At 39.1% G+C, this 25,764-nt stretch overlaps 1 protein-coding gene and 1 pseudogene across 2 annotated transcripts; both read left to right on the top strand.

Annotated features, from left to right (window-relative positions):
* The first annotated feature begins 1,789 nt into the window (after positions 1 to 1,789).
* LOC104588167 (transport inhibitor response 1-like protein) lies at positions 1,790 to 5,960 on the top strand (annotated as a pseudogene). Its single transcript, XR_016079408.1, has 2 exons — positions 1,790 to 4,979; positions 5,076 to 5,960. The product of XR_016079408.1 is annotated as a transport inhibitor response 1-like protein (transcript).
* A 17,721-nt stretch (positions 5,961 to 23,681) lies between these two features.
* On the top strand, positions 23,682 to 25,216 carry LOC104588168 (transcription repressor OFP7-like). The gene has a single exon (XM_010245996.3). It carries the CDS (start codon positions 24,006 to 24,008, stop codon positions 25,110 to 25,112), a length of 1,107 nt encoding a protein of 368 aa, XP_010244298.1. The 5' UTR covers positions 23,682 to 24,005; the 3' UTR covers positions 25,113 to 25,216.
* Positions 25,217 to 25,764: the final 548 nt, after the last annotated feature.

The following is a 25,764-nucleotide window of genomic DNA, read 5'->3' as shown; positions in this document are numbered from 1 at the left end:
AAGAAGATGTCTCCCAAGACTTCTGAGGAGATTGATGGCATGAAAGACGTTCCCTATGCCTCTGCCGTAGGGAGTATCATGTATGCCATGCTGTGCACTCGTCCTGACATTGCTCAGGCAGTGAGTGTAGTAAGCAGATTTCAGGCCAACCCAGGGCAGGAGCATTGGACTGCTGTGAAAAACATACTTAAGTACCTTCGAAGGACAAAAGAGTTTTGTCTGGTGTTCGACGGTAGCTCACTACAGATCCAGGGGTTTACAGATGCCGATTTCCAGTCAGACTCAGATGATAGAAAGTCTACATCTGGATATGTTTTCACGATAGGATCGTCTGTTGAATGTCAGCAAACAGGGGTCCTAAGTAGAAAATTAATAGTCCACAACCCAAGCCGAAAGCATTGTCGTAAGTGAGGTTGCCTTATGAATGAAGGTGTTCATTCCTGAATTTGGAATTCAGCACATCACCCATTCCACTGTTGTATGACAACGCTGGACCTACGGGAGGATAGTGTAAAGAGGTAGCATCAGCGGAGAATGTGGTAGACCCATTAACTAAGCCACTATCACAGAAAGTGTTTGAGAAACACGTGGAAAGCATGGGACTCCGGCTAGTACCTGATTGGACCTAAGTGCAAGTGGGAGCTGTTAGACAGTTTTGTATGCCCTTAGCTTCAATCAGAATGATGTACTTTATGAGTTTATTGTAAATGAATAAAGATACATATTTGATTCATGTTCCCTTGGTATGTTTCTGTGTAATACCCTTAAACTGGACACTTAATGAGACTCGTGTTAGTTTAGAATGTTCACAGCCGGTGGGTCGGTCTGGGGAGACCTATCCTAACAAGGCTGACACTGTGGTGCCACCAAGTCGGTTGGGGTGGCCTGTCTCAGCTGCCAGGGTGAGACCCTAGGCACATACAGTGTAGGATTAATTGAATATTTGAACTGGACCAGATTTCCAGTATTGCCCTGGACCTTGGAGATTGATGAGCAAAACTGGAAAAGTTACACCCGACCCCTAGACTCGATTATGATACTGCACTAGGTGTCGGATTGGGCTATCTTTGATGTACCAATCAGTGAGATCCTTAGCGGGGGTCAAAACCTGGGTATGTTGGGACAGTCCGAGAATTCATCTGAGTGGGTGATCATAGTGACAGGATCAGCCCCTTTGTCGGACAAAGGTAATGATCGGGGATGCACTCTCACTGATGGAAACCAAGACTGCCGGTAGCCGATTTCAACCGTTGAGATTTGTTTGGCAAAATATATTTTATATAAGATATAAAAGAATATATATGGTTTCTAAAATGTTTGCAAGAAGGTTTTAATTCCCGGGATCCATATGAGTGGAGAGTGCAACACTGTTCCTTGCAGCTGATGGAGAGGTCCTCTCTTGTCAGGCAGTGTATGATCATTATGGGCTGAGAGGTTAAGTGTAAGACCATTGAGGATAATACCTGATGGGCTAATCTTGCATCTGCCCACAGTCCCTGGGTGTTACAAGGTGGCTTGGCCCAGGGACCTCTTAGGGTAAGTGTTGGGCCCGTAGAGCCCATTTGATGGGTTTCAGGGGGTGCACTGTCTTTAACAGTGTATTCGGCCAGGCCTTGTAACAAAGGCTGGGCCGAACCCATGTGGCTGATGTGTAGATCAATGCTTGGGTCCCACACCATACAAGGAAGCCCAACTGGGCAGCAGTTATGAGGGTTAAGTGAGCACATAAGCTTAATGGGCCTAAAGCCCATTTCAAACTGGGCTGTTTATTTAGTTAATAAAGGGGCGAAATCTGAATTGGATCAGCTAATAGGATTGGGCTTAGACCCTATCCACTTAGAGAGTCCAAGATCTAAATAAGATTTAGATCTGGAAACCTCCTAATCAGTTTAGGAGATGGCTGATCTGATCTCCAGATAAGATAAGGATTATCCCTTATCACTTAAAGGGACTTCTAACCCAAATATGATTTGGATTAGCAACTCCTAATCTGATTAGGAGTTGATCCCTTTAAGAATATAAAAGAAGAAGGGGGCGGCAGCCTTTAGAAATACAATATACACACAGATCATCAGGTTTTCTTTAGTGCTGAAATCAAGAAAAGAGAATTCTGCTCCCTGCAAATACTCTCTTGCCGCCTCCCTATTCTTGCCGCCCTATTTGCCAGTTCGATCTCCACTTGTGGGAAAAGTCAAGATTGGATCTTGACATCAGTCATTTGAGAAAGGATTGAAAGGAAGCTGTGCTCACGTACCATCTTGCTGATTCTTGCGAAGGACAGAGTTCTTGGAAAAGAACACTGCTGATTCTGCTCCACCTGCACTACGCCATCTTCAGTGGGAGCAGTCTTTGGATCCTTCCTTGGGCGTGAACACCTTCGTTGGGAGATATTACTTCTCCGTATCAGGTATAATCATTTCCACTCCTTTTTGGTTCAGATCTGGTTCAGTTTATGGTTCAAGATTGATCCTTGAAAATATGATTTTCTAAATAGGGAATACGATTCCCAGTTGAAGGGAGAGAAAAATTTTTGAAATTCGCCCCTTATTCCGCAATCTTTGGGCGTCCATAGGATGGATCTCTCATCCCTTCACTTCAATGTGGTTGCGCAGGTCGAAGTAGTTCTCCGTGTCGTGGCCATGATCTCTATGGAACTTGCAATATTTGTCGTAGTTCCTTTTGTTGCTTTGCGTTTTCATCTTCTCGGGCCAACGAATGTAGTTGCGGTCACAAATTTGCATCAGGACTTCAGACCCCGCGGCATATTGAGTGGTGTGAAGTTCTGATAGGTCAGTGGGAGTGTCCGTAGTCTATGGTCGGGTCGGCGGTCTTGCCTCTTATGGTCTCGATCTAATCTTTCTGACTTTCGCTCCTTAGTGTCGCCCCTCCTCTTGTCGGGCCTCTCTTCCTCGTCCCTTAGTTGTGTCTGCGCTTCTTCTGCATTGATATACTTCTAGGCATGGCTCTTAGCGCAGTTAGGGTTTGCGGAGGGTTCTTGGAGATGGAGAAGTTGATTGGGGATGGGCAGAGGCCATGTTGAATAGCGGTGACAGCTACTGACTAGTTCGGGTTCCTGACATGTAGTGTTTTCTTGTTGAATCTCGCTAGGTAGTCCCTGAGAGACACATTTTTCCTCTGCCGCACTTGCATGACGTTGGCCGCGATCTTCAATGCTTTTGACTCACTGTGAATTGTGCATGGAACTGAGTTTCCAACTGCTCCCATGACGCTATTGAGTGTGGAGGCAGAGAGGAATACCGGGTTAGGGTTGGACCTGTGAGGGTGGCCACCAGGGTTTTGCACATTAGGCCCTCAGACGATCCGTGCAACATCAACTGAACCTTCAATGCCTTGATATGGTCAGCGGGATCAGTGTTTGCGTCGTACTTATCAAGCTGTGGTGCCCGCCATCCTGTGGGAGGTACCTCGTCCACAATCTCCTGGGTGAAGGGTGGTTCCTTGGTAGTGGGCGTAGCTGACTACGCGGGCTGATCTACAACCGGCGTCGCTGCACTCTAGCTCTTCCAAGAGCTGTCGGTGTTCCCGAATCTCGTTGTGGGCCATCATCAGTCACGAGGAAGTCATAAACTTTAGGGTACGCAATGCATGCTCCGATGTCCGAACCTCGGACCTCCTTTCAAGTGAATAGGATCTCATAGGACACAAGTCACAGAACTCTGGGAAGGTTGAGATAGAAGAGAGAGAGAGAGAGGGGGGGGGGAACGAAGGGAAATGTATCATATGTAAGGCCTTATCACTGAGTAGGCCAGACACAAAAAAGTCTTGTCAGCTTCTTGCAGTTCATGACTATGGCTCCAAATCCTTCATCCATGGGTTGTCCAGTCAGGTGGTCAGGCCGGTGACGCCCCATTATACAGAGGCGAAAGACCATCAGTTGTTGAAAGTTCCTTGACATAGCCACCATAGCTGCTGGCAGAAATACAGAATGGATCGCAACTTCCAAGCTTGAGAAATTGCAAGGAGGCCAACCTCAGATACAGCAACTTCACCATCCTCACTTGCATCGATGGGGAAAGCCCGGAGATCACGGAGTTCATTGCATGTTGCAGCAACAGCCTGAAGCCCTTCATCACATACAGAATCAAGGACCTGTAGCAATATCAGTAGTAAGTGACAACGTGGTTACCCTTGGTTGGAAAAGGTTCTCCTGAAGCGGATGTCTGTCACTGATGACGATTTGACCCTCCTCGCTCACTCCTTCCCCGGGTTTAAGGAGCTTGTGCTCGTCTATTGCGATGGCTTCGGCACCGCTGGTTGCCAAGTGCAGGTCTTTGGGGCTTCATTTTTAAATCTAATTACCTAATTGCTGCTTGTTTGGCTATTTCAGTACTGGTGCCGTAAGTGGATCGACATTGGATCTATTTCTCCTTTTCTTTTCCTAAACTGTTTTTTGGGTTATGAGGTTGGTTCTACTTGATGAGTTATGGGCGCCCCACAACGTCCCACAACACATTCCCGCAACATCTTCCGAGTGCTTGATCTAATTGAGGATGAAGTTATTGAGGACGATGTGGACTGGATTTCCTGTTTTCCGGAGTCTGTTACCTGTCTTGAATCTCTCATCTTTGACTGCATCGAGTCCCGGCCCTGTGAACTTTGAAGTTTTGAAGCAATTGGTGGCGCTAGGTCTCCTTCGTTGAGGAGGAGGCTTAAGCTGAATCGGCATGTCAACCTGGTGCAGCTCCAGCGTCTGATGGTTTGGGCTCCCCAGCTTACTCATCTTGGAACAGGTTCTTTCAGCACCTTGGATAACCCAGCACAAGTAGATCAGGAACCAAATCTCTCAGCTTTTGCCACATGCAATGCAAGTCCCTAGTTTGTCTCTCCGGATTCAGGGGCATTACAGGCTATCTATCCAGTCTGTTGTAGACTAACCTCACTTGATTTCAGTTATGCCAACATCAATGCTGAACAACTCAAATCTGTCATCCGGTACTGCCATTATCTCCAGACTTTGGGTAAGTTATCTTTTGTGGTCTATGCTGTGACTTCAGAACTTCCTTACCATATTCAAGTACCACTTTGTCATGCACTTACTACTGATATTGCTACAGGTCCTTGATTCTGTATGTGATGAAGGGCTTCAGGCTGTTGCTGCAACATGCAATGAACTCCGTGATCTCCGGGTTTTCCCCATCTATGCTCATCGTGAGGATGGTGAAGTTGCTGTATCTGAGGTTGGCCTCCTTGCAATTTCTCAAGCTTGTAGGAAGTTGCGATCCATTCTGCAGCTATGGCGGCTATGTCAAGGAACTTTGAACAACTGATGGTCTTTCGCCTCTGTATAATGGGGCGTCACCGGCCTGACCACCTGACTGGAGAACCTATGGATGAAGGATTTCGAGCCATAGTCATGAACTGCAAGAAGCTGACAAGGCTTTCTGCTGTGTCTGGCCTACTCATTGTCATTGATAAGGCCTTTGATAAGTTGATTAATTAGGACTCTCTACATTGTGTAGCTGTATTCCCCCAATCTATGGATGAAGGATTAAGATAGTGGTGGGTCAAACCTCCCCCAAACTTCATCAAAATCAATATTGATGGAACCCTCTATAATGTCGGTTTGGTGATCCAAGACGAGAGAGGTAACTTCATTGTGGGTAGGGCTATTGCTCATTGAACGTGTTTAATATAGATCCGATCCCGACTGATATCCACCCTGGAGGAATTCACTCTCTATTTCTCTCCCTGTTTATCTCGCTCTTGTATTAGGATAGCCCATTTGGGATTAAGGTTCAATGCGCTGGTCCTTTGCCCCTTCTTTCTTAGGATCTTTGCTAAAATGAAGTTAAAAAAAGAATTGCCTTGGGACTCTAAAAAAATGGTTTCGGCCTAAGATGAATAGTCCCTAGAAAGAACTCTGAACTAGTCACTTTCATTATCATTAACAATTTATATTCCTTGGTGTTGGTATGTATATACATCAACACTGGATCAGATCTGATCAAAAATTAAGTTTGTGAAACAGTACTTACCACAACCACGGTTTCCAAGACTGCTGGTATTGGAATTTGGAAGAAACAATCAACGACGAGAATGGGTAGGTACGTCAACCTCATCACCTACCCCACTCCATATGCTTGTTTGTTGTTTTGCTTAACTGCTGGCGTTGGGATTGACAGACCAGAATCCAAAGGAAGAAAGGCTTCTGTAAATGCATAGGCCTTTTCTCTTTGACCAAACAGGTATGCCCCTAAGCCCCCTACCATGTTTTCTTTAGGCTTCGATCATTTTTTTCGTGAATTTATATTTATCCTGGTAAACATACTTAATTATCAAAAACACTTACTTGGATAAGTGTATTTATTCATGTTTTTTTTTTTTCTAAGATAAATAAGATAAATGACCATATAGTCATAAATAATTATTATTAAAAGGGATAATTTTTATCCCATCCAAGTATTGGCTAGACGTGTAAAGTGGGCCGTGTCGAGTCGGCATGGCATGGCCCGTGCATCGGGCCAAAGCTATTTATTTAAAATAAAGTTGACAAAAAACTTAAAATTTTAATTTTATATGAATTTTGTGTATACAATTACTTATATATACAATAATTAAATAAATTAGTATAATAAAATTAAAAAAAATATTTATTTTATTAATATATTATATACTATATATTATTATATAAATATAATTTATATAATATTATATAAATATATATATATAATATGTAAATATATACAAAATATATAAATAATATATGGGCCATGTTGGGCCGAGTTGCGGGCTGGGTCGTGCTGGCCCATGGACCTAAAACCTCAAGCCCAGCATGACCCACATGATTGTGTCGGGCCTGACACGGCCCGCAGACCGTCATGCCAACTTGCGGGTGGCACAACCCGATTGTCACCTCTAGTGTTGGCAACTTTTCCTTCAAGACTCAGTTTGGAAGGAGTACTAATGTAAATTTGTAGAGTCCAAAACCTTATATTTTGTATTATTTTGCATGTATTTGTAATGTACATATTTGCATTTGTATTCTTTCTAAACTGAGCCCAAGAGGCAAATTTACTTACCCACCTGAAAGATGGGAATCACTTACCACATAAAATGAATTTTTCATGAACCCCACATAAATCTAAAAAAAAAAAAAAACATGGGTATCTCGATCAATGGTAACCAAAATCCTATTGACTTGCTTTCTCCCCTCTCAAAATCTGAAAAACGAATGAGCCCTTAGGGTTTATTACTGCTAAACCGGTTTAAACTTAAAACTTAATAGTATGAGCCACTTGCCTTGCAAGAATAAAGAGTACCACTAAACAGGTTTAGCCACAAAATCGGATTTGATCCTCATAAAACTGTTCTACTCGTAGAGCCACTTGCAATTGTGCATTGAGAATATCTCCCCAAATTAAAAGATACAAGTACAAAGATATCCCCAATGCATGATTGCAAAAGTTTGTGAAGATAATGTGAGGACCAAATCGAATTTTGAGCTTACACTACACTAAACCGAACCATTTGTTAAAGCTCATCTAACGGTTGGGACCAGATCTAATCGCAGAAAAAAAAAATAAAACTCTACCAACACATTCCAATATAATTTGTATCCTCACATCACATGCACGGTGGGTTCCTATCTCATGGTAAGATGTGTGGATACAGATTATGTTGGAATAGTGTTGGGATAGATTTTGTTGTGAGCAAATCCCATCCTTGCATAGTTTCCCATAGGGGTGTCAATTGGATAGGATTTGGTCCAATCCAATCCAGTCCAATGTGAGTCCATTATAAATGGACCAGGTCCAATCCAAACCAATAAATGTTTTGAGCCAATTTGGCCTGGTCCAATTCGATGTCTGGACCGTTGAATCTGTTCAAATTCATTTTGGTTTAGATTGGTTTCAACCCAAACCTGGTCCATTGACACATTCTTATCTTATATCAATGGACCAGATATTGGCTTAATCCAACCCAATCCAATATAAATTTGTTACAGACGAACTAGGTCCAATCCAATCTAATAAATAATTTGGACCAGATTGGTCCAATCCAATATGTCTTACTGGTCGGTCCAATCCATCCAAATTGATTTTGGACTGGACGGGGTCCAATCCAAAACCGGTCCATTGACACCCTTAGTTTCCCATGCCTCCACCTCCAAGATAAGTTATTTTACAATTTAATAATAATAAGAATAAATTACAAATAGGCTACCTTGTACTTTGGGGGTAGTGACGCTTAATACCTAAACTTCCAAGTGGGGCATTTTAGACATTTTAGTATCCTGAACTTTCAGCAGTATACATTTAGGTCCTCTCTTAAAACTGATGTTACAATGAGAGGAAAATTACAAAGATGCCCATGTTTAGATTCTCTTTTGCTCACCGAGCTTTTATTTTATTCTTTTTTCCATTTAAAACCATCTTTATAGTTCTATTTAACAAAACAATAAATGCATTTATAGTAAAAAAAAAGGAAATTTTGAATATGGGCATCTTTGTAAGTGTCACTACCCCCACTACTACTAGTAGTAGTATGCCCTAACTTAAACCTGCTTTGCTGACCTTTCAAATGTTAAATCTAACAAATGAAACTTAAAAGAGACAAAATGACATTAATTGTTCATTAAATTTCCAAAATTTGCCCCACTCTTCCTATACAAGAAAAACAGCCACAATGGTGTCGATGTTGAACACCATTTGAAGAACTGAAAGTTCCCCTTTGAAGAAACTGAGACTTAATTGCAACTTCAAACTCCAAAGGAATAGAAATGCAAAATAGAGGGTGGGGGTCTTCACGAAACCTTAGCGATCACAAACCTCCTTCTCCTAGCTTTATCAAGGAGAAAAACCATTTTCAAGCATTCATTTGATTCCTTAAATCTTCAAAGCGTAACTAATACAGATCGAGATGAAATCTTCTTTGACCACCAGTCTTGGGTAAATTATATTTTGCAGTGAAAATGATTATATGGAGATGGAGAAAAAGAAGAAAAATATATAAAAAAGAAAAAGAAAAAGAAAAAGAAAGCAAAATGCTGAGAGTGAGACAAAGATAAACGAAACTCAACAATGCAATCAAACAAATTATGGCGTCGTTTGATAAGTTTTTTTTAAAAGATCTTCCAGTAGACCTGACAACTAAAAGACGATGTAAGCTTTTGCATTAAGATTTTAGCAGCCAAAAGACCATTTGATTAAGGCGCATCTTCCTACACATCTTTGATGCAACAAAAAAGTCGAAAAACTCCATTTGGAGCTTCCCAAAATGAGCTTCACACATCTTATCGGGGTGGCATCTTTGGCAGTTAGATCTTTTCTCAATGAAATGGGAAAAGACCAAAATGTGAGCTATTAGATTTCTAAACAACCGACACTTGACAGCCCGCATAAAAAGACAAGCCAAATGCGGCTTAATTGAAAGAACCTACGAGGATTAGAAGTCTCATCTTTAAATCTTAAATTGTTCTCGGTCTCAAAGGAGCTTCGAAAAATCAAATTGAATTCTTGCAAACCTTGAGTTTTTCATCTTTCGAAGTTTTAACCTTTGTCGTTGTGTTGGATGCACTGCTAATTCTTGCAAACCTTGAATTCTTGTTGTTGTGTTGAAGTTTGGAGTTCAGGGGCAACATTGGTATTATGAGAGACTTTGGAGTAAGGTGTTAACAGCTATTTAACAGTATGCTAACGGTAGCGGTGAGCATTATTCGGTTAAAACCGAATTACCGAACCAAAATTTTCGATTATTGAGTGATATCAGACATGAACTTAGCAAAGGTTTTTCTGTTTTTCTATTCTTAGAAAACTTATAAAAGAACAAAAAAAAAAAAACTGTCATGAAAACTACACACCCTTACAACGTTTACTAGGAATTATCATTTTTAGCCCAGAGAGCCCAAGCCCATGCTAAATCCCATTAATTTCAAGGCGGATTTGGGCCCAACTTTGCTCGTAATTTATATCAACAAAATTGATTTATTGATTAAAGGCATGGGTGGGAGTAGTTAGAAATCATTTCCATAATTTAATATTGGATAATGACATTGAACATAATGGAATGGTGAAACATGATTTATGTTGCCAACACTGCCTTGGCCCTGCCTGGCCCATGATCACCTTTAAACATTATCAACCTAGGAAAAAGAATGAAAAAACATATTCCTTAAGGCTATGTTTGGTTTGAAAGAAATGGAAGAAAAATGAAGGAAAATGTAGGAAAATGTAGGAAAATCCATATAAGATTTGTACAAGTTTTCTTACCTTTCACTTCTTTTTCTTTCAAACTAAACACAGCCTAAACCTTATTTGACTGGTCAATTTTTTTAAGTGCAAAGCTTACATCCATTTTCGGGAAGTAAGCTTTGTTCTCATTTTAAATGCAAACTTGCAAACACACACACATATACACACACAAAGTTGTCATTTTCAAAAAAAAAAAAAAAATTCTTACCAAATACATTCAGAACTAGTTGGGAGTATAAATTCAGCTTTGCACTCTTACCAAATTTAACCTTATGCTGTGTTTGGTTGCAATGCAAATAAATTTGCACTGGTGCAAAATTATAACAGTACAAATGATTTAAGTGCAAATTCTAACATTTTATTTGATTGCAGTACAAATAAAGTAAATTAGCGCATAAAGCATATTAAAGTAAAACCCAAAACAAAATTAAACGTGAATATGCATTTTTTAAATTTGCACTATCATGCATTTTGACTATTGCAAATAGAATTGCACTACAACTAATCACAGCCCTAACAACTAAGGATGGAACTGACCATCCAGACCCTTTTCCCACTACACTTTTTACTAGCAGAAAGATAACTACTTTGCTGGCCCTCATCTCTGCAGATAAAAGAAAAGACCATCTATCAAAACTAATCTCACAACAGATCCTCAAACAGAACAACAATTTAATTCGATTATCACGTCATTCCGATGTTGAGGTGCCTGAAGGGGAAAATCATCAGTCTTTATAAGAGTATGCAGCAAAAAATTATCATAAAATTAATTTGGTAATAAAATGCTTAGGTGGCCGTTCCTCCTCAGTTTAGGCTCAGTTTGGAAGGAGTATAAATACAAATATATACAGTGCAAATACATACAAAATAATATAAAATTCAAGGTTTTGCACTTTACAAATTTGCATTTGTACTCCTTCCAAAGTGAGTTTAGGGTTGAAAAAAGGGTAAATTGCTAAAACCTTTTTTAAAGTTTTTGGTTGTTGCTGAAATTTTCTCTCAAGTTAGATAATTGCAATTATCTCTCCTAAACTTTTTGACATAGTTGCATGTAGATTTCTTTTGATAGAATCTTCTAGACAAAGGCATAAAAATGTCTAAAATACCCATACCCATGCAATTACTTTTTATCAAAATGTTTATTTTCCAAATTTTCTCCTCATGAATCGCTAACTCATACCCTTCGGATCCTTTTTCTGAAATTGATTTACTTTTTAAATTTGCCCTTCATATCAATCATTCAAAAGCAAAGCTGCAACTTTAAACTCTCTATTTTTTGTTGTTTATGAAAGTTGTATTTTTTCTCCAGAAGCTGGCCTCAATAGTAATTGCATGTGTATTATGGGCATTTTGAAATGGTCAGGGGTCCGGTTCTTGGGTCGAACGGTTAGCCCATTATGACAAAAAATAAATAAATAATTAAGAAAAATAAAACAGTCAAAACCGTTAAACGGTTCAAGTGCCTAGGTCAATGGTTTTCTGACCAAATCAACGTTTTTTGGCAAAAATCCGGTTTTGGGGAAAAACGGAACCGATCACCTGACCAGTTCCCAGTTTTTCTAGTCTGGTTTTGAAAACCATGCTTGCAATGTATGAAAAAGTTCTTGGGAGATGATTGCAATTATCAAACTTCAGAGGTGGTTTCAACAACGGTAAGAAACTTCATGAGAGGTTTCAGCAATTTACCCTAAGGTTCTGTTTGGGAACGATGCAAATGGATTGTAAACCTCGGTTCAGGGTAAATATGTATTCTAGTTCAGTTTTGTCATTGTTTGACAAGAATACAATTATGCATTGACAAATGACAGAAAACATATTTTCCAATGAATATTTACATTCAAAATGAGATGCAAATATACATCGATAAAAAAGAAGTAAATTTGCATTCAATGTGGGCTTTTGTTAAAAAAGAAGGCAAATATTTTATTGGAATTCATATTTGTATCCAGTACAACTAAAAGTTTATTTTGTAAGAAGGTAAATCTGCCAATGCAAAACTAACCCAACTTTGCATTTACATGAACCATTTTACACTTTACATATTTGCATTCACACTTTATTTGTATTGTTTACCAAACGAAGCCTAAAAAAAGAAAGAAAGCATAACCTTGATTATTATTTTATAAAATAATTTATAAAAGGGTAGAATGGGTATTTAGAAGAAATTGGTACATCAATCTAACGTTTTCTGTCTAAAACAAGTAATAGAAGGGAGGTTTTTGCCAAATTTCTCAAAAGTTTAGGAGGGCTATTTGTTGAAATTAAACTACAGGGGAGGTTTTTGTATATTACCCTAAAAAAATAATGGACTCAAAATTGTAACTAATTAGTTCATTAATTTACTTAATATGATAAACCTTAGCAACCTTGAACTGGAATTTTCCAATAAGTATTGCGCCTCTGCAGCTAGCTAGACAGCTCTGCTCTTATGTTAAGGCAAATAAATTAAGGTTGAGATGCAACTACATCAGACTTGTCTTCATTAATTTTCTGGAAACACTCATTTTAACCCCAGTGAACAAGCTACTCAATAGTTCAGTGTTAAACATGAACTAAACGATCAGCCAAAGCTAATCCAACATCATATATGCATATGAACTTTCAAGGAAGATATCTTGCACCAAGAAAATTAAAATTCTGCAAAGTCGACCAAAGGAGAGACTACTGAAGTGTCATTACAGTTCTAGTTTTCTATAATGATATTCTACCATTCAATTTCTTCTTCTTCATGTATGATAACAGATTAATCAAATTGTCAACGTTCTTCAATATTTATCAATCACCATTTAGCACAAAGCAGGAATGAGATGGAGAACTGTTTCTGGCTTAACTAAAGATTACTAAGAAATTGATTTCTGTGACGGATGGAATCTAATCCCTCAAGTCAGAAATAGCAAAAGAAGGCCATTAACCAATGTTGCGCTGAATATAGTCCCAAGAAATAGCTAACTCATTTAAAAAACTCTTCCACTCATGCATCATTGAACTATGAGGCTTATATATCTAAATACCTAATAAATTTACTAGTTAAAATTAGAAAGTAACACCGGTCAATACCTTACACTTTTCTATTAAAAATCATGATTTACGAAATCGGACTAGACCGGACAGTTGGGTCGAAAAAACTGGGTACTGGTCAGGTAACCAGTTCTGTTTCATTCTAAAACCATTTTTAGTGAAAAAAAAAATCATTGATTTAGTCAGTGATCTGTTGACCTGGGTGGTCGAACTGTTGACTCGAATAATAGTTTTTGGTTGATTTTTTTTTTTAAATCATAACGGGCTATTCGTTCAAACTGGACAATCAAACCATTCAACCTGGGAAACGGTCCTAGAACAGTTCCATGTCCGGTCCCATTTTAAAAATCTTGTTAAAAACTTGAACATCGTGTTTTAATTGAAAAAGATTGGATTTCTACATCTCCAATGCATGAATCACTTGCAAGTTACCCAAACTCAACCCTACATAGGCCTGGGCTGAGAACCCTATCTTCCCTGTGGATTGTGTCGGGCCTACAAAGCAGAGACAAAAAGTCTAATCCTAGGCCTAGAACTTTAATCGCAATCAAGCAGGATGGGCTAACAATGTTAACCCATAGATTCTTACATTGAAGCATATAAACAACAAGGAAGAATGCATTTCCTTTGGAAGTACAAGATAAAAAATCAAATTACATAGAAAGATAAACACAGAAATACTCGGATCTGCTGGGCAATGTACAAGATAGACAAAAATCAAATTACATAGAAAGATAACTAAGATCAACTATGAACCAAGCATGATTTAATTATTTTAAGCTCAACATTAAGTGGTTATATCGCTTTAACTTTTGTTGAGATGAACTTTGGAAGTTGAGAAGAGGCGTACAAAATCGTTCAAACGGTTTGAATGATTAACCAGCTGGTTCAGCGGTTTATTGATCAAAATCAATGATTTTTGGGGAAAAAAATAGGTTTGAGGAAAAATGGAACAGTTCCCGGTTTTTCCGGTCTGACTGTCCGGTCCGGTCCAGTTTTAAAAACCATGCTTCCCAGATATACATCTTTTCTTGACATGTGCTATTCCAAATTCCACTTTATACTACTAAAACATAGGCAACTGTTTTCTTTCTATACTATAACACCATTAGAGCTTCACCTTTTTCCCATTCAAATCCCTCCACTTTCTTCCCTAGCTATCCTACTATAACCAACCTAAAAATATATTTTAGCAGTTTCTTCATGAGTATGAAGAAAATGTTAAAGTGTGATGGTAGCACAATCGGAAAACCTGGAGGCCCTGTTCGTTTTTCGATAAATTATTTATCTGTTAAACACTTACAAGGGTAAGTGTATTTATCCATGTTTTTTTATTTCTTAGGTAAATAAGGCAACTTTCTCTCCAGGTGGGAAAGCTATTTATCCACCTATGAGATAGGTATCACTTACCAATAAAATAAAATTTCTTGATCTATGGGAATCAAAATCCTATTGACCAACCTTCCCCCTCTCAAAATCCAAAAAAATAATAATTTCTTGTGAGTGTTTTCTTGCCATAGATTGAGACATCTTAGATTTCAATAGATTGAATCAGTTTCCCTTCACAAGGACAACATAGACATTCTGAACAAAAGTTTTCTTTGGCCATGGAATTTGATTAATTAATATATAAAGAAGCCTACGAGCGAGGGGGGGGGGGGATGTAGAAGCCTTACCCTTGGTTCATAACATATACAAGGTAGTAAAAAGGTTTCAGACATACTAAACAAGACACGAGAAAATAAAAATAAAACATTAGACCTGACCTAAGTATGGAAGCCCCATTTTATCATCATGCAAGAGAACAATTGCAAGACAATACATTCTGAACAAACTTTGTCTCATTTCTTTGAGGTACCAAAGTAGCTATTTTAATGAAAGCCCTCTACCTCAAAAGCTGTTTTGCTTTTACATTGTTAACAGAGATGTTAACCATCTAGTCCATGGTACTTTAGGAAAGGAGATATGCATATAGATATTAAGAACTTGTACTTATGAGATTCTTCTGCATATATTAAATCCACTGTGTTTACCAATAGTCATAACTCATAAGCAAACTGAGTAGGATTAATGTACTAGGCAAAAAATGAAAGAATGGTAGGATCCATCTAATGGACGCCATAAAGGTTGCGGAATGGGTGAGCGAATTTCAAAAAAATTTCCTACCTTCTCCCAATTGGGAATCATATTCCCTAAATTTAGAATACAATATTCAAGGATCCTACTTGAACCATAATCAAACTAGATCTGTACCCAAAAATAAATGGGAGGAATATACCTGATCCGGAGAAGCAGTATCTCCCAAAGTTGGTGTTCACGCCCAAAGAATGCACCAAGATCCGTTTCTGCTGAAGATGACACAGCTGTGGATGGAACAGAACCAGTAGGGTGCGTCCTACACATTGGATCCTTCACAAGAATCCTCTGGAAGTACTAAACACTGAATCCTTTTCAGTCTTTCCTGCAAGACTGATGTCAAGAACAGATTTCTTGACTTTCTTTTCTGCAAAGATCTAATCTTGCAATGGTAGATGGCGGCGGCAGGAGGAGATCTCCAAAAAACGAAAAGGCTGAACTGCTTTTCTCTTTTTCTGGAGAGTATGAAATCTGATCTCTATTCGCAGGAACCTTTCTTGCGATTTTCCTTGGTTCGAAATCTGTTGTTTTTCTCCTCCTTTCTTCTTGATTAAGAAACCTCCTAAATCAGGAGTTATCCCAATCCAAATCAGTATTTGGATAGGGGATAATCTTAATCCTTTCTGCAGATAGAGTTAGCTTACTCCTGATCTTATCAGGAGGTTACCAGATTCAAATCTAACTTGAATTTGGTCTCTAAGAGTGGATAAGGCTAAAGGCCCAATCCTTTTACTAACTTCAATCTCAAATTCGCCCCATGGATGGGTGATCATATCAGCCCACCTCGAAATGGGCTTTTGGCCCATTAAGTGTTCAGTGTCTAATTACTTTCCAATCTGCTGCCCAGTTGGGCTTCTTTGTATGGCGTGGGACCCAAGCATTGATCTACACACCAGCCACATGGGTTCGGCCCAGCCTTTAATACAAGGCCCAGCCGAATTCACTGAAAAACTCAATGAACCCCTTGAGTCCATCATATGGACCCTATGGGCCCAACACTTACATTAAGTGGTCCCTGGGCCAAGCCATCTTATAAAAACCCAGGGACTGTGGGCAGGTGCAAGATTAGCCCATCAGGTATTATCCTAAATGGTCTTACACTTAACCTCTCAGCCCTTAATGATCAAGCACTGCCCGACAAGAGAGGACCTCTCCCTCGGCTGCAAGGAACAGTGCCGCACTTCCCTCTCACATGGATCCCGGGAATTAAAACCATTTGCAAACATTTTGAAACCGTACATAAATATAAGTATATTAATTTTGCAAAACAAAATTCCAACGATTGAAATCAACTGTCGGCAGTTTGGTTTCCATCAGAGAGAGTGCATTCCCGATCATTACCCTTTGTCCGACAAAGTGGCTGATTCTGTCACTATGACCACCCACTCAGATGAATTCTCAAACTGCCCCAACATACTCAGGTTTTGATCCCCGCTAAGGATCTCACTTATTGGTATATCAAAGACAGCCTGATCCGACACCTAGTGAAGTGTCATAATCGAGTCTAGGGGTCAGGTGTAACTTTCCAGTTTTGCCCATCTATCTCCAAGGCCCAGGGCAAGACTGGAAATCTGGTCCGGTTCAAGGATTCAAGTAATCCCATACTGCATGTGCCTCGGGTCTTACCCTGGTGGCTGAGACAGGCCATCCCAACACTTGGTGGCACACCAGCATCAGCCTTGGCAGGATAAATCTCCCCAGACTTATCCAACGGCTGTGAACATTTAAAACTAACATGAATCTCTATAAATGTCCAGTTTTAGGGTTTTGCACAGAATTAAACCAAACAACATGAATCAAACATGCACTTTATTTATTTCCACTAAATAACAAAAGTACATCAAATCAGATTGAAGCTAAGGGCATACATAAACTGTCTAACAAAAAACAGGTTGGATTGTCTAAGGAGATTTCATATTTGACTTGATCAGCAAACCTTTCTTATTAATTTATTTGAAAACTTAACAAATGTATGCAAAATAAAATAGATCTATTATGGGTGAATTACTTTTTAACTTAGTGATCCCTTATAGTTTGGTAATGAGTTACTTGTTCCATCCCTCTATTAACATTTTTTTTTATCCACAACCCCTATATCAAAATGACCTCAAATAAATTTTTTTTTTCTTGACAAAAAGTGTTTACTTGACATTTAAAATTTTCATGAAGTTCATTTAACCCTTACATGTCACCTTCTTGGGTATTATACGGACAAAGATATCCTCATCTATATTTCTTAAAGGTACATTTTTTTTTTCTATTATGAGGTTAAGGTGGGAATGGATAGTTTGAAAATAGGTTCAAGAAATAGGGAAAATCTTTGATGTGAAAAATATATTATATGGAAAGAGTTTTGACCAATTAAAACCCACTCGTGAATTTTGATAAATAACACTTTATTCGTTATCAAGTTTATGATTCCAATTCATTGGTCAGTTGGTCCGTTAGTCTATTTACCTATAAGTTGGGTTTGACTTAGAGCTCAACAAGCTGCATCCAAATTATGACTTTCAATGACGACACATATGGGCTGGGCAAGGTCCAGCCACCTACTACTTGAAAATTGCGAGTAATAGCCCCCTGTGATGCCCAATTCAAGTACTGTTGGCCCTCTAGTAAAACCTTATGATTGCGGTGAATTATAAAAAGAAATTCATCTTTTTTTAACTTTTACTCGTGGTCATCATAACATCCTTTACAATTTTCTCCATTTTTTCCATTTTCCCCATCTTCGTGGGATTCACCTTATCATGGAGATGATTTTTTCAAGAGGAATAGGAATGGGAATGAGGAAATTTCCATCTTCATTGAGAGGGATAGGAGAGCATTCCCCACGCCGCAGGGACCCCGATCCTTACCTCATGGGGATCCCCACTAATATACATGTATATATGTACACATACGTCTATGTATGCATGTATGTGTACATGATATATTAATATTTTAAAAAATATGGTTGAATATATTTGAATCTTTTTTAATAATATTATAAATTTTAATTATTTTAGTTTTAAATTTTAAATAAAAATAAAAATAAAATGATTGATATTATAAAAAATCATGGAGAGATCCCTGTAGAGACAGAGATGGGGATAACTTTGTCCCCACTGGTGGGGGCGGGGGTAGGGACGGGGATAGGAACAAAATGGGGAGTCAGTGACTTCCCGTTCCCGCCCTGTTGTCATTTCTAATTGTGGTCCTTTGAAAGTTCAATTTAGCCTAGTGAAGGTAAATGTCAAGGAACAACCAAAAATAGAATACTAGCATTAGGTGAATGATCCAGAGTAATATAAATTAGCAAAGCAACGTGAAATCAACATAATGGAATAATAATGGGAAGAAAAAATGTAAAGTGTAGGAATAATAAATAATGCAACTTAAATGGGTTATCCCCTTAACTTATGTCAATTTATGATGCCAATTTCAAACAAAATGAAAGCAAAATAGCAAATTCAGTGTCTTGAGGCTTGCTAAATTCTCATTCTTGTTCATTATTTTTAATAATAAAATATCAGAATAGATGAAAATAGGTCAAAATGATCAGAATGAGATAATATAGCTACGAACTAAACATTTTTTTCCAAAACGATTTTTTGTGGCAATAATGAAGAAAAATTTTGAACCTATTTACCTGGAAATTTCATTTTTATTCATTTTTCATCAACCAAAATTATAACATATGTATACCTACAATACTCATTAGCATATAACATGCAAGACCCACACCAACAAAACACAAATCACCATGTGGGCTTCACATCAACAAACACTGAAACACAGAACATAAAAAAGAAATAAGGACAAGAAAGTAAATATAAAAGGAAGATCACTTATTTAGAACTAATTAAAAGGAAATTAGTTTGTTGAATTGAGTAGGTAGTTGTGCAAATGAAGATAAGAGCTTAAAACTTGAAAATGGTAATCAAATTTAAAGTATAAAATTAAAAATAATGTCAATAACAAGAAGGAAATATAAAATGCCCAACAATTTCATCAGTGACCATAGCATATTAAATGCAAATAATATATTAAGAAAGTCATAAAATTTCATCATTCTTGTCCATTCTTGCCCAACATTAATAAGAATTGAAACAACGAGGCCTACAGTAGTGAACCAAACATAGCCATAGCTTCTTAGGGAACTTATTTTACAACCAATGATCTGGACAATGATATAGGCTTTTTAGGTCTTTTGAGAAATGCTACCCTTTACCTGCACTTTCATTAGATCCATGGCAAGTGCTTTATTACATGTGTGGTCTAATGCGTGTTTGTATTTGCATATGTTGATGTTTGATAGGACACTTGCCACAAACTGAACCTAAGCACTCAATCCTCACATTCCATCTCACCATGCATTAAAAACACCTCCCCATAAAAAGATAATATACAATAGTATGGAAGATATTCCCAATGTGACTGGAACGTGCCGTGAGGTTGGTATGAAGAACATTCTCTGAGGAGCACTCGGGATTTTCTATTCACTTTTCCTACCCACTTTCTATCCGCCGTGAATTGGAGCCACATATATCTATTATGAATTAAGAGATGTGTGCCAGTAAATCACAATAAATAGAGAATGGGTAGAAAAAGTGAGTAGGACATCTAGTCTCTGGAGCAGTTCCAGGACTCTGTTAGGGACCTTATAGCCAAATGTACCACCCCCACCTTAGGCGTGAAATGTACATGCCCCACAACCATTCAATCTCACTTTATATTCATAGCTGTCCTAATAGGTTATCATTCGTTACAAGGCCATCACATTTAGCTAATATGGACTTTTAGAACTTGACATTTTTTTTTTTTTTGTGTGTGGTTAAGGATCATAATTCATTACTACCGAACAATATTTGGCAAATTGTTTCCTAAAATGCCAAACTAACTAGGGACCACGGTTAGCTAAATATCTTTAGTTCTTTACCATCTAGTGCTGCATGTTCGTTTGGCCTCATGTCTAACGACAGATTCAAAATTTCAGTCTCTCTGCCATGCCACTCAGCATCAATTAGAGTTAATATATAATTATATAAATGTCCTTAATAGTTGAGATTTATCTTGTTTAAATAATCATATGTTTAAAGGGGCTGAAGTGGACAGCCCTTCAGAATTTAGGGTCTATTTGGTTTATAGCTGAAATCAGAATTAAAGTTTTTTGGAATCGGATCGGGCAGCATCACTTTCCATAATCTGTTTGGTTTAGACATGAATAGGAATGAGAATTGGAATAAGCAAGAATGAGATTTTATTCCTAAAGGTAGGGAATGACCATTCCCTCATATTGGAAAATGCTATTCCAACAGGAATGGAATGAGATTCCGATTCCACCCAACTAAACAATTAGAATTAGAATAATCCTTTCCGATTCCAATTCCAGACCCCTATTCCTATGAATCAAACGGGGCCTCAGATGACTGACTGACAAACCCTCCCAAATGATTCAAACCCACCTTAGAACTACTTAAAAGGCAGCCACTATGCTTCAAACCCTCCCAAATGATCACCAAATAACAGATTGAATTTGGCTTAACATGCTCATTAAGCTCAACATACCACCTAAAACTTGACTAGAATGAAAACTAATTCAGATTAACTGAATGAAAATTAATACGATGGCTGTTCAGCAGGCTGTAGCACTAATTCAGATTAACTGAATGAAAATTTATAGGCTACATTAGGAAAGGTGTCGGTCAAATATATTTTATCATTGGCATGAAATATTATCATTAATTCTACAGCCCCCTGAACAACTATCTCGTTCAACTAATTGTTGCTCCCACATAAGAGATTCAAGCACTCATAAGTCGTAAGAACATTGTTTGTCCCATCATCGTGATCATCTCTCTGTAGGACAATCTGAAGGACACGCAGGTTCGGTTGGGTTCGCCCGGGCAATTTCCTTTACTTCTACCTTTTCTCGTTTGTGGGTGTGGTGGGGTGGTACCTTTCCCAGGACGAGCATAGAAAAGAAGGAAAATCATTCTGTTCCCTTGTATCCCCTCTCCCCACATGTGGTGGGGTGGAAGCACTTAGCACTTTGGTCGTTGGTCTCTCCTTTTCTTCGTCCGATCCATCCCTTGATATAAAGACAGCTGCTTTCCTCCTTTTGTTCTTGATAGTATTGTATTGCATGTTCTCACCACCTTTCATTCTGGAGTGGACCGGTTCTGGAGATTTCACCCACCGGCTGGGTCCAGTGACTTTCATTAACGCTCTTTGTTAGGACCCCAATTCACCCCAGATTTCTCTTTCTAGTTTTAAGTTCAATAGTCGGTTATGATCATTGGATAATATGGACTACGGATGTGGGTCGGGTTAAATGATAAACCTAGATTGGTCCAATTTATAGGGTCGAGTTTGGGCCAAGTATAATCAGTTTTAGAGTTGCGTCAGGGTTTTGATACATTGATCCAAATCAGAGTCAGGTTCAGGTTTTGGCTGGCTTGTCCAATGGATCATGATATCGAATCAGGATATCTTGATCTGACACTGCATATCTTACTATAAAATTGAGACCTATTATAAAAGTGGGACCTAGCATATATGAGATGTGCGATATCAAGGGGGTGTTCTTTTCTGGACTTTGAGAGGGGAAATTCCCATGTTCTTTTTTCGGATTTATATAGGGACCAGAGAAAGTTTTTTTTCTTGGGTATCCTAGGTGGATAAACAACTTTTTCCACCTTGGGGAAAAGTTGTCAACACTTTAAAAAGGGACAAAAATGCCCTTTTAATAATGGATTTGTATGGATAAAATGAGCATTGCCTAATTTACATGAAAAATAAAAGAACATGGGTAAATGGACTTATTCGGGTAAATCTTTATTGAGAAACAATTACCTAAGTAAATGCATTTATTTGGATAAATAACCTACCAAAATGTGAACAGGGACCAAATCATATTGATAAAGTATTGGAATGTATCTCAACAGATGATCCAAGCTCTTATGATATCCTTGCATATATACAAAATATTATTATAATTTTATAATACCTTTTTAGTAATTATAATTTTTACTAATAAAAATACTTTTTTAATAATCTTAAAAAATATTTTTAAGATTGAGGCAAACTCATATCAAACCCGACCCATTGACACCCTAATCTGGCCCGACCAATCAATCGCTTAAATCGTAGGTGGATACATATAAGATCAAACTAATATAGCAACAGTGGCTGCACTAGTAATTGTCGGAATCCTTTTACAGCTGGAAGACTACTTTCCCACTTTGATTCTTGCTGGCTAGCCTATATTATGTACCATCTCTTAGGCTTAGATCGTTTGTTCAATTCCAGAACCTGGACCCGGACTCGGACCTTGTCGAGTTGCATAATTGCACTAGAGGGCCTCCATCCAACTTCCTTCTTTGAATAAGAACCGAAGGAGGAGAAAAGAAGAAATGAATCCAAATGTTCTGAGTCAGATTTTTGGGGCGAGTGGGCGACCGACGGAACGAAGCCAGTGATGACGTGGAAAGAACATACAATTATTTGTCTGTTAGTTACTGTCTTGTTTTCCACGTGGATGATGACATGGACATGTCTACCGTCTACGTAAGCCAAAGTCAGATACCGGTTTGTCGCATCCGACGTGATCGACTGACCGAGGCCTCGTAAAATTAAATTAAATAAAAATAGTTTTAATAATGAGTTGTACTTATTTATTCTAATTTCTAAACAAAAGAATCCGTCAGCGTACGGCTTGATACACCTCGATAATCTCTTCTTTTCACTGCTATGCTCAGTTGCTCTCTCTCTCTCTCGAACTTGGTAGGCGGCTCAATTCATTCGAAAATTTCTTCACATTAATTAATTAAGACTTAAAAATCCGTTAACGTTAAGCATTTTTAGCGCTGCCTAATACTCTAATAGAGGCCAAGCTAAGCCTAGCCCAGCCCAAACAACTATATAAATAGGTTGGTCCCTCGTCAATGATGAAGCCCAAACAAGTGGACAATATGCGATTATCGATCATGCCACGTGTAAAGTTTAGAAACTTCAACAACATTAGCAGTGGACTCAAATTGTGAAAATTTAGTTTAGGCCCAAGCCCACACCCAGACTAGAGCATCCTCTATGTACCATACTTTATGCTTCTGAGACAAACGCGTACCCAACAACCACGTACACTTTAACGTGACTGGCTTTGCCTTGTTCATCATTATTTCCTGTTTATCGAGATGCGCAAAACTTTGCATCAAAATGACTTCGTTCTAGGCCCAAGCCCAAACGAAGTTGGGCTTCGAAGTTTTTGAAAAGTTTCAAAAAAATCCAATTCACTTCACCCATTTAGAGTGACAGACTCTCCAGTCTCCACTGACCAACTAAGGACGACCTTACTCATGTTTTCCCTCGACACTCGACAGCCTACCCACACCCGACCGCCTTCTTCGGCAGGCTTCGCTCCCGCTCTGCGCCCGGACCCACCTCTTCTCACGACTCATCACGATTCCCGCTCCGCCATTCGTTTTTAGATCTTTACCCAGTAGATGTTGATGATGATGATGACGATCGAAATTTTGTTGATTTAATTATAACAACATATTGGTATTTAATTAAGCACTATATATATTTATTTAAGTTCTCTTCTTCCGCAGGTTCTATACACTTGAATTGAAAGCTAGCGGAAGAACGAGTACGGCGATGGCGAAACATTTGAAGCTTCGAATTTCCCGATTCTTTCCGACCTTCCACTCCTGCCGTTCCAAAGACCCTTCCACCCTGCCGGAGAATCCGCATCCTGTGGCTTCCGGACTCTCTCCGGTGAACCCCAAGGCCATCGACATCGATTTCCCAGCGAATGCAGCTTGCCCGCACTTTCCACCACCGCTGACCGTCAGGAATCATTATTCTTTTCTGAAGCGCCACGTGTCGTGCGCAATGGCATCCGTCACCTGTGGCTGCCGTCCGATATCCGGCGGTAGTGGCGGACAGCATGGAAAATCCTCCGGTGACATGCCACAGTACAAATGGAAGAAGGAAGATAAGTGGCATGTTGTTGCGAGAGTGAACGAAGAGAGTCCTCGTCGTAAAATTTACAACTCGTCGCTACCCGGAGACTCCGAGGAACATCGACCACCAATGACGGAAGTGAAGATGACGATAAAGAAGAAGAAACAAACGAGTAAGAAATCGAAGCCCAGGGTTCGTATCAGTACGTCCTCCACCGATAGCGGCTGGTTCAGCAGCGATGGAGGCGAAGAGGTTGACGATGAAGAAACCGAAACCCTAGTTTGTTCTTCTAGAAGTTTATCCACGGATTCTTTTTCAGACTTCAACCCACGTCTGGAAACAATACGCGAATCACCCAGCGTTATGAAAGGTTTAAGGGGTCATAAGAAGAACAAGCAGAAGAACGTGAAAAAGTTGAAACGCCAGGTTTCCAGGAGTAACGGAGGATTTGCATCTGGAAAGACGACGACAGAGTGTGGTTCACCGGAAACAGAAGTGGCGAGATTGTCGGTGTTCCGGAGAATGATACCGTGTGTTATGGATGGGAAAGTGAGGGAGAGTTTTGCGGTGGTGAAGAAGTCGGAGGACCCCTACCAGGATTTCAAGAATTCAATGCTGGAAATGATAGTAGAGAAACATATGTTCGAAGCGAAGGATTTGGAGCAGCTGTTGCAGTGTTTCTTATCTCTGAACTCGCGACAACACCACGATGTCATCGTCGATGCCTTCTCTGAGATCTGGGAGTCTTTGTTCTGTAAATCCCCGATGACCAGATACTCAACTAGTTCCTTCCACTAGCCACTAGCTCGTTCAAATTCGTACGACCAAATATTCTGATATGTCTTTCTGGTTTTTCTATATTATAATTATAATTATATATAGTTCATGCATTTTTTTTTTAACTCACCTTCTTCTTCTTCTTCTTCCGCTCATTTCGCAAACCGAGTTTACTCGGAAATCTCCGGTCCAAGCGGAACTTGAAGCCCTGACTCCTGGCCCCTGGCCCCTGGGAGATGCAAAATAGAAAATGGAGTGGCATGTCGAGATATATAGTAACACCGTCGTGGGTATGTTTGGTATTTTGATGGTCCATCCGATCGAGGGAGAGATCGGACGGTCTCCGATGGCTGAAAGACTAGAAATTATCCGCAACATACGGGATCATGTTTGCACTTTGCAGGGAGAAGATCGAAGGGGAATGTGCAGTTGAAACTTGAACGACTGATCTGAGGGAGTATGGAGCACGCTAAACCTATTGTTTACGAATTAGGATTACCCGTCCAGAATTGTTGGATTAGAATCTTTTTATCAAAGATTCCGATCCAATAGCTGCTCCGTTGTTATTAACGCACAGCGCGACGAAGAGGGGAATAACATATAGTCAAATAAAAAGCCCACGTGTTTTGAAATTTGAACATTCACCGTTTAATGCGCGTTGTGTTGGCATTCT

This window comes from Nelumbo nucifera, chromosome 1 (assembly GCF_055504915.1).
Source record: "Nelumbo nucifera cultivar China Antique chromosome 1, China Antique-T2T, whole genome shotgun sequence".
In the NCBI taxonomy this organism is placed as follows: Eukaryota; Viridiplantae; Streptophyta; class Magnoliopsida; order Proteales; family Nelumbonaceae; genus Nelumbo; species Nelumbo nucifera.
Note: the sequence above shows the minus strand (reverse complement) of the source record. Positions and strands in the feature narration are given on the sequence as shown.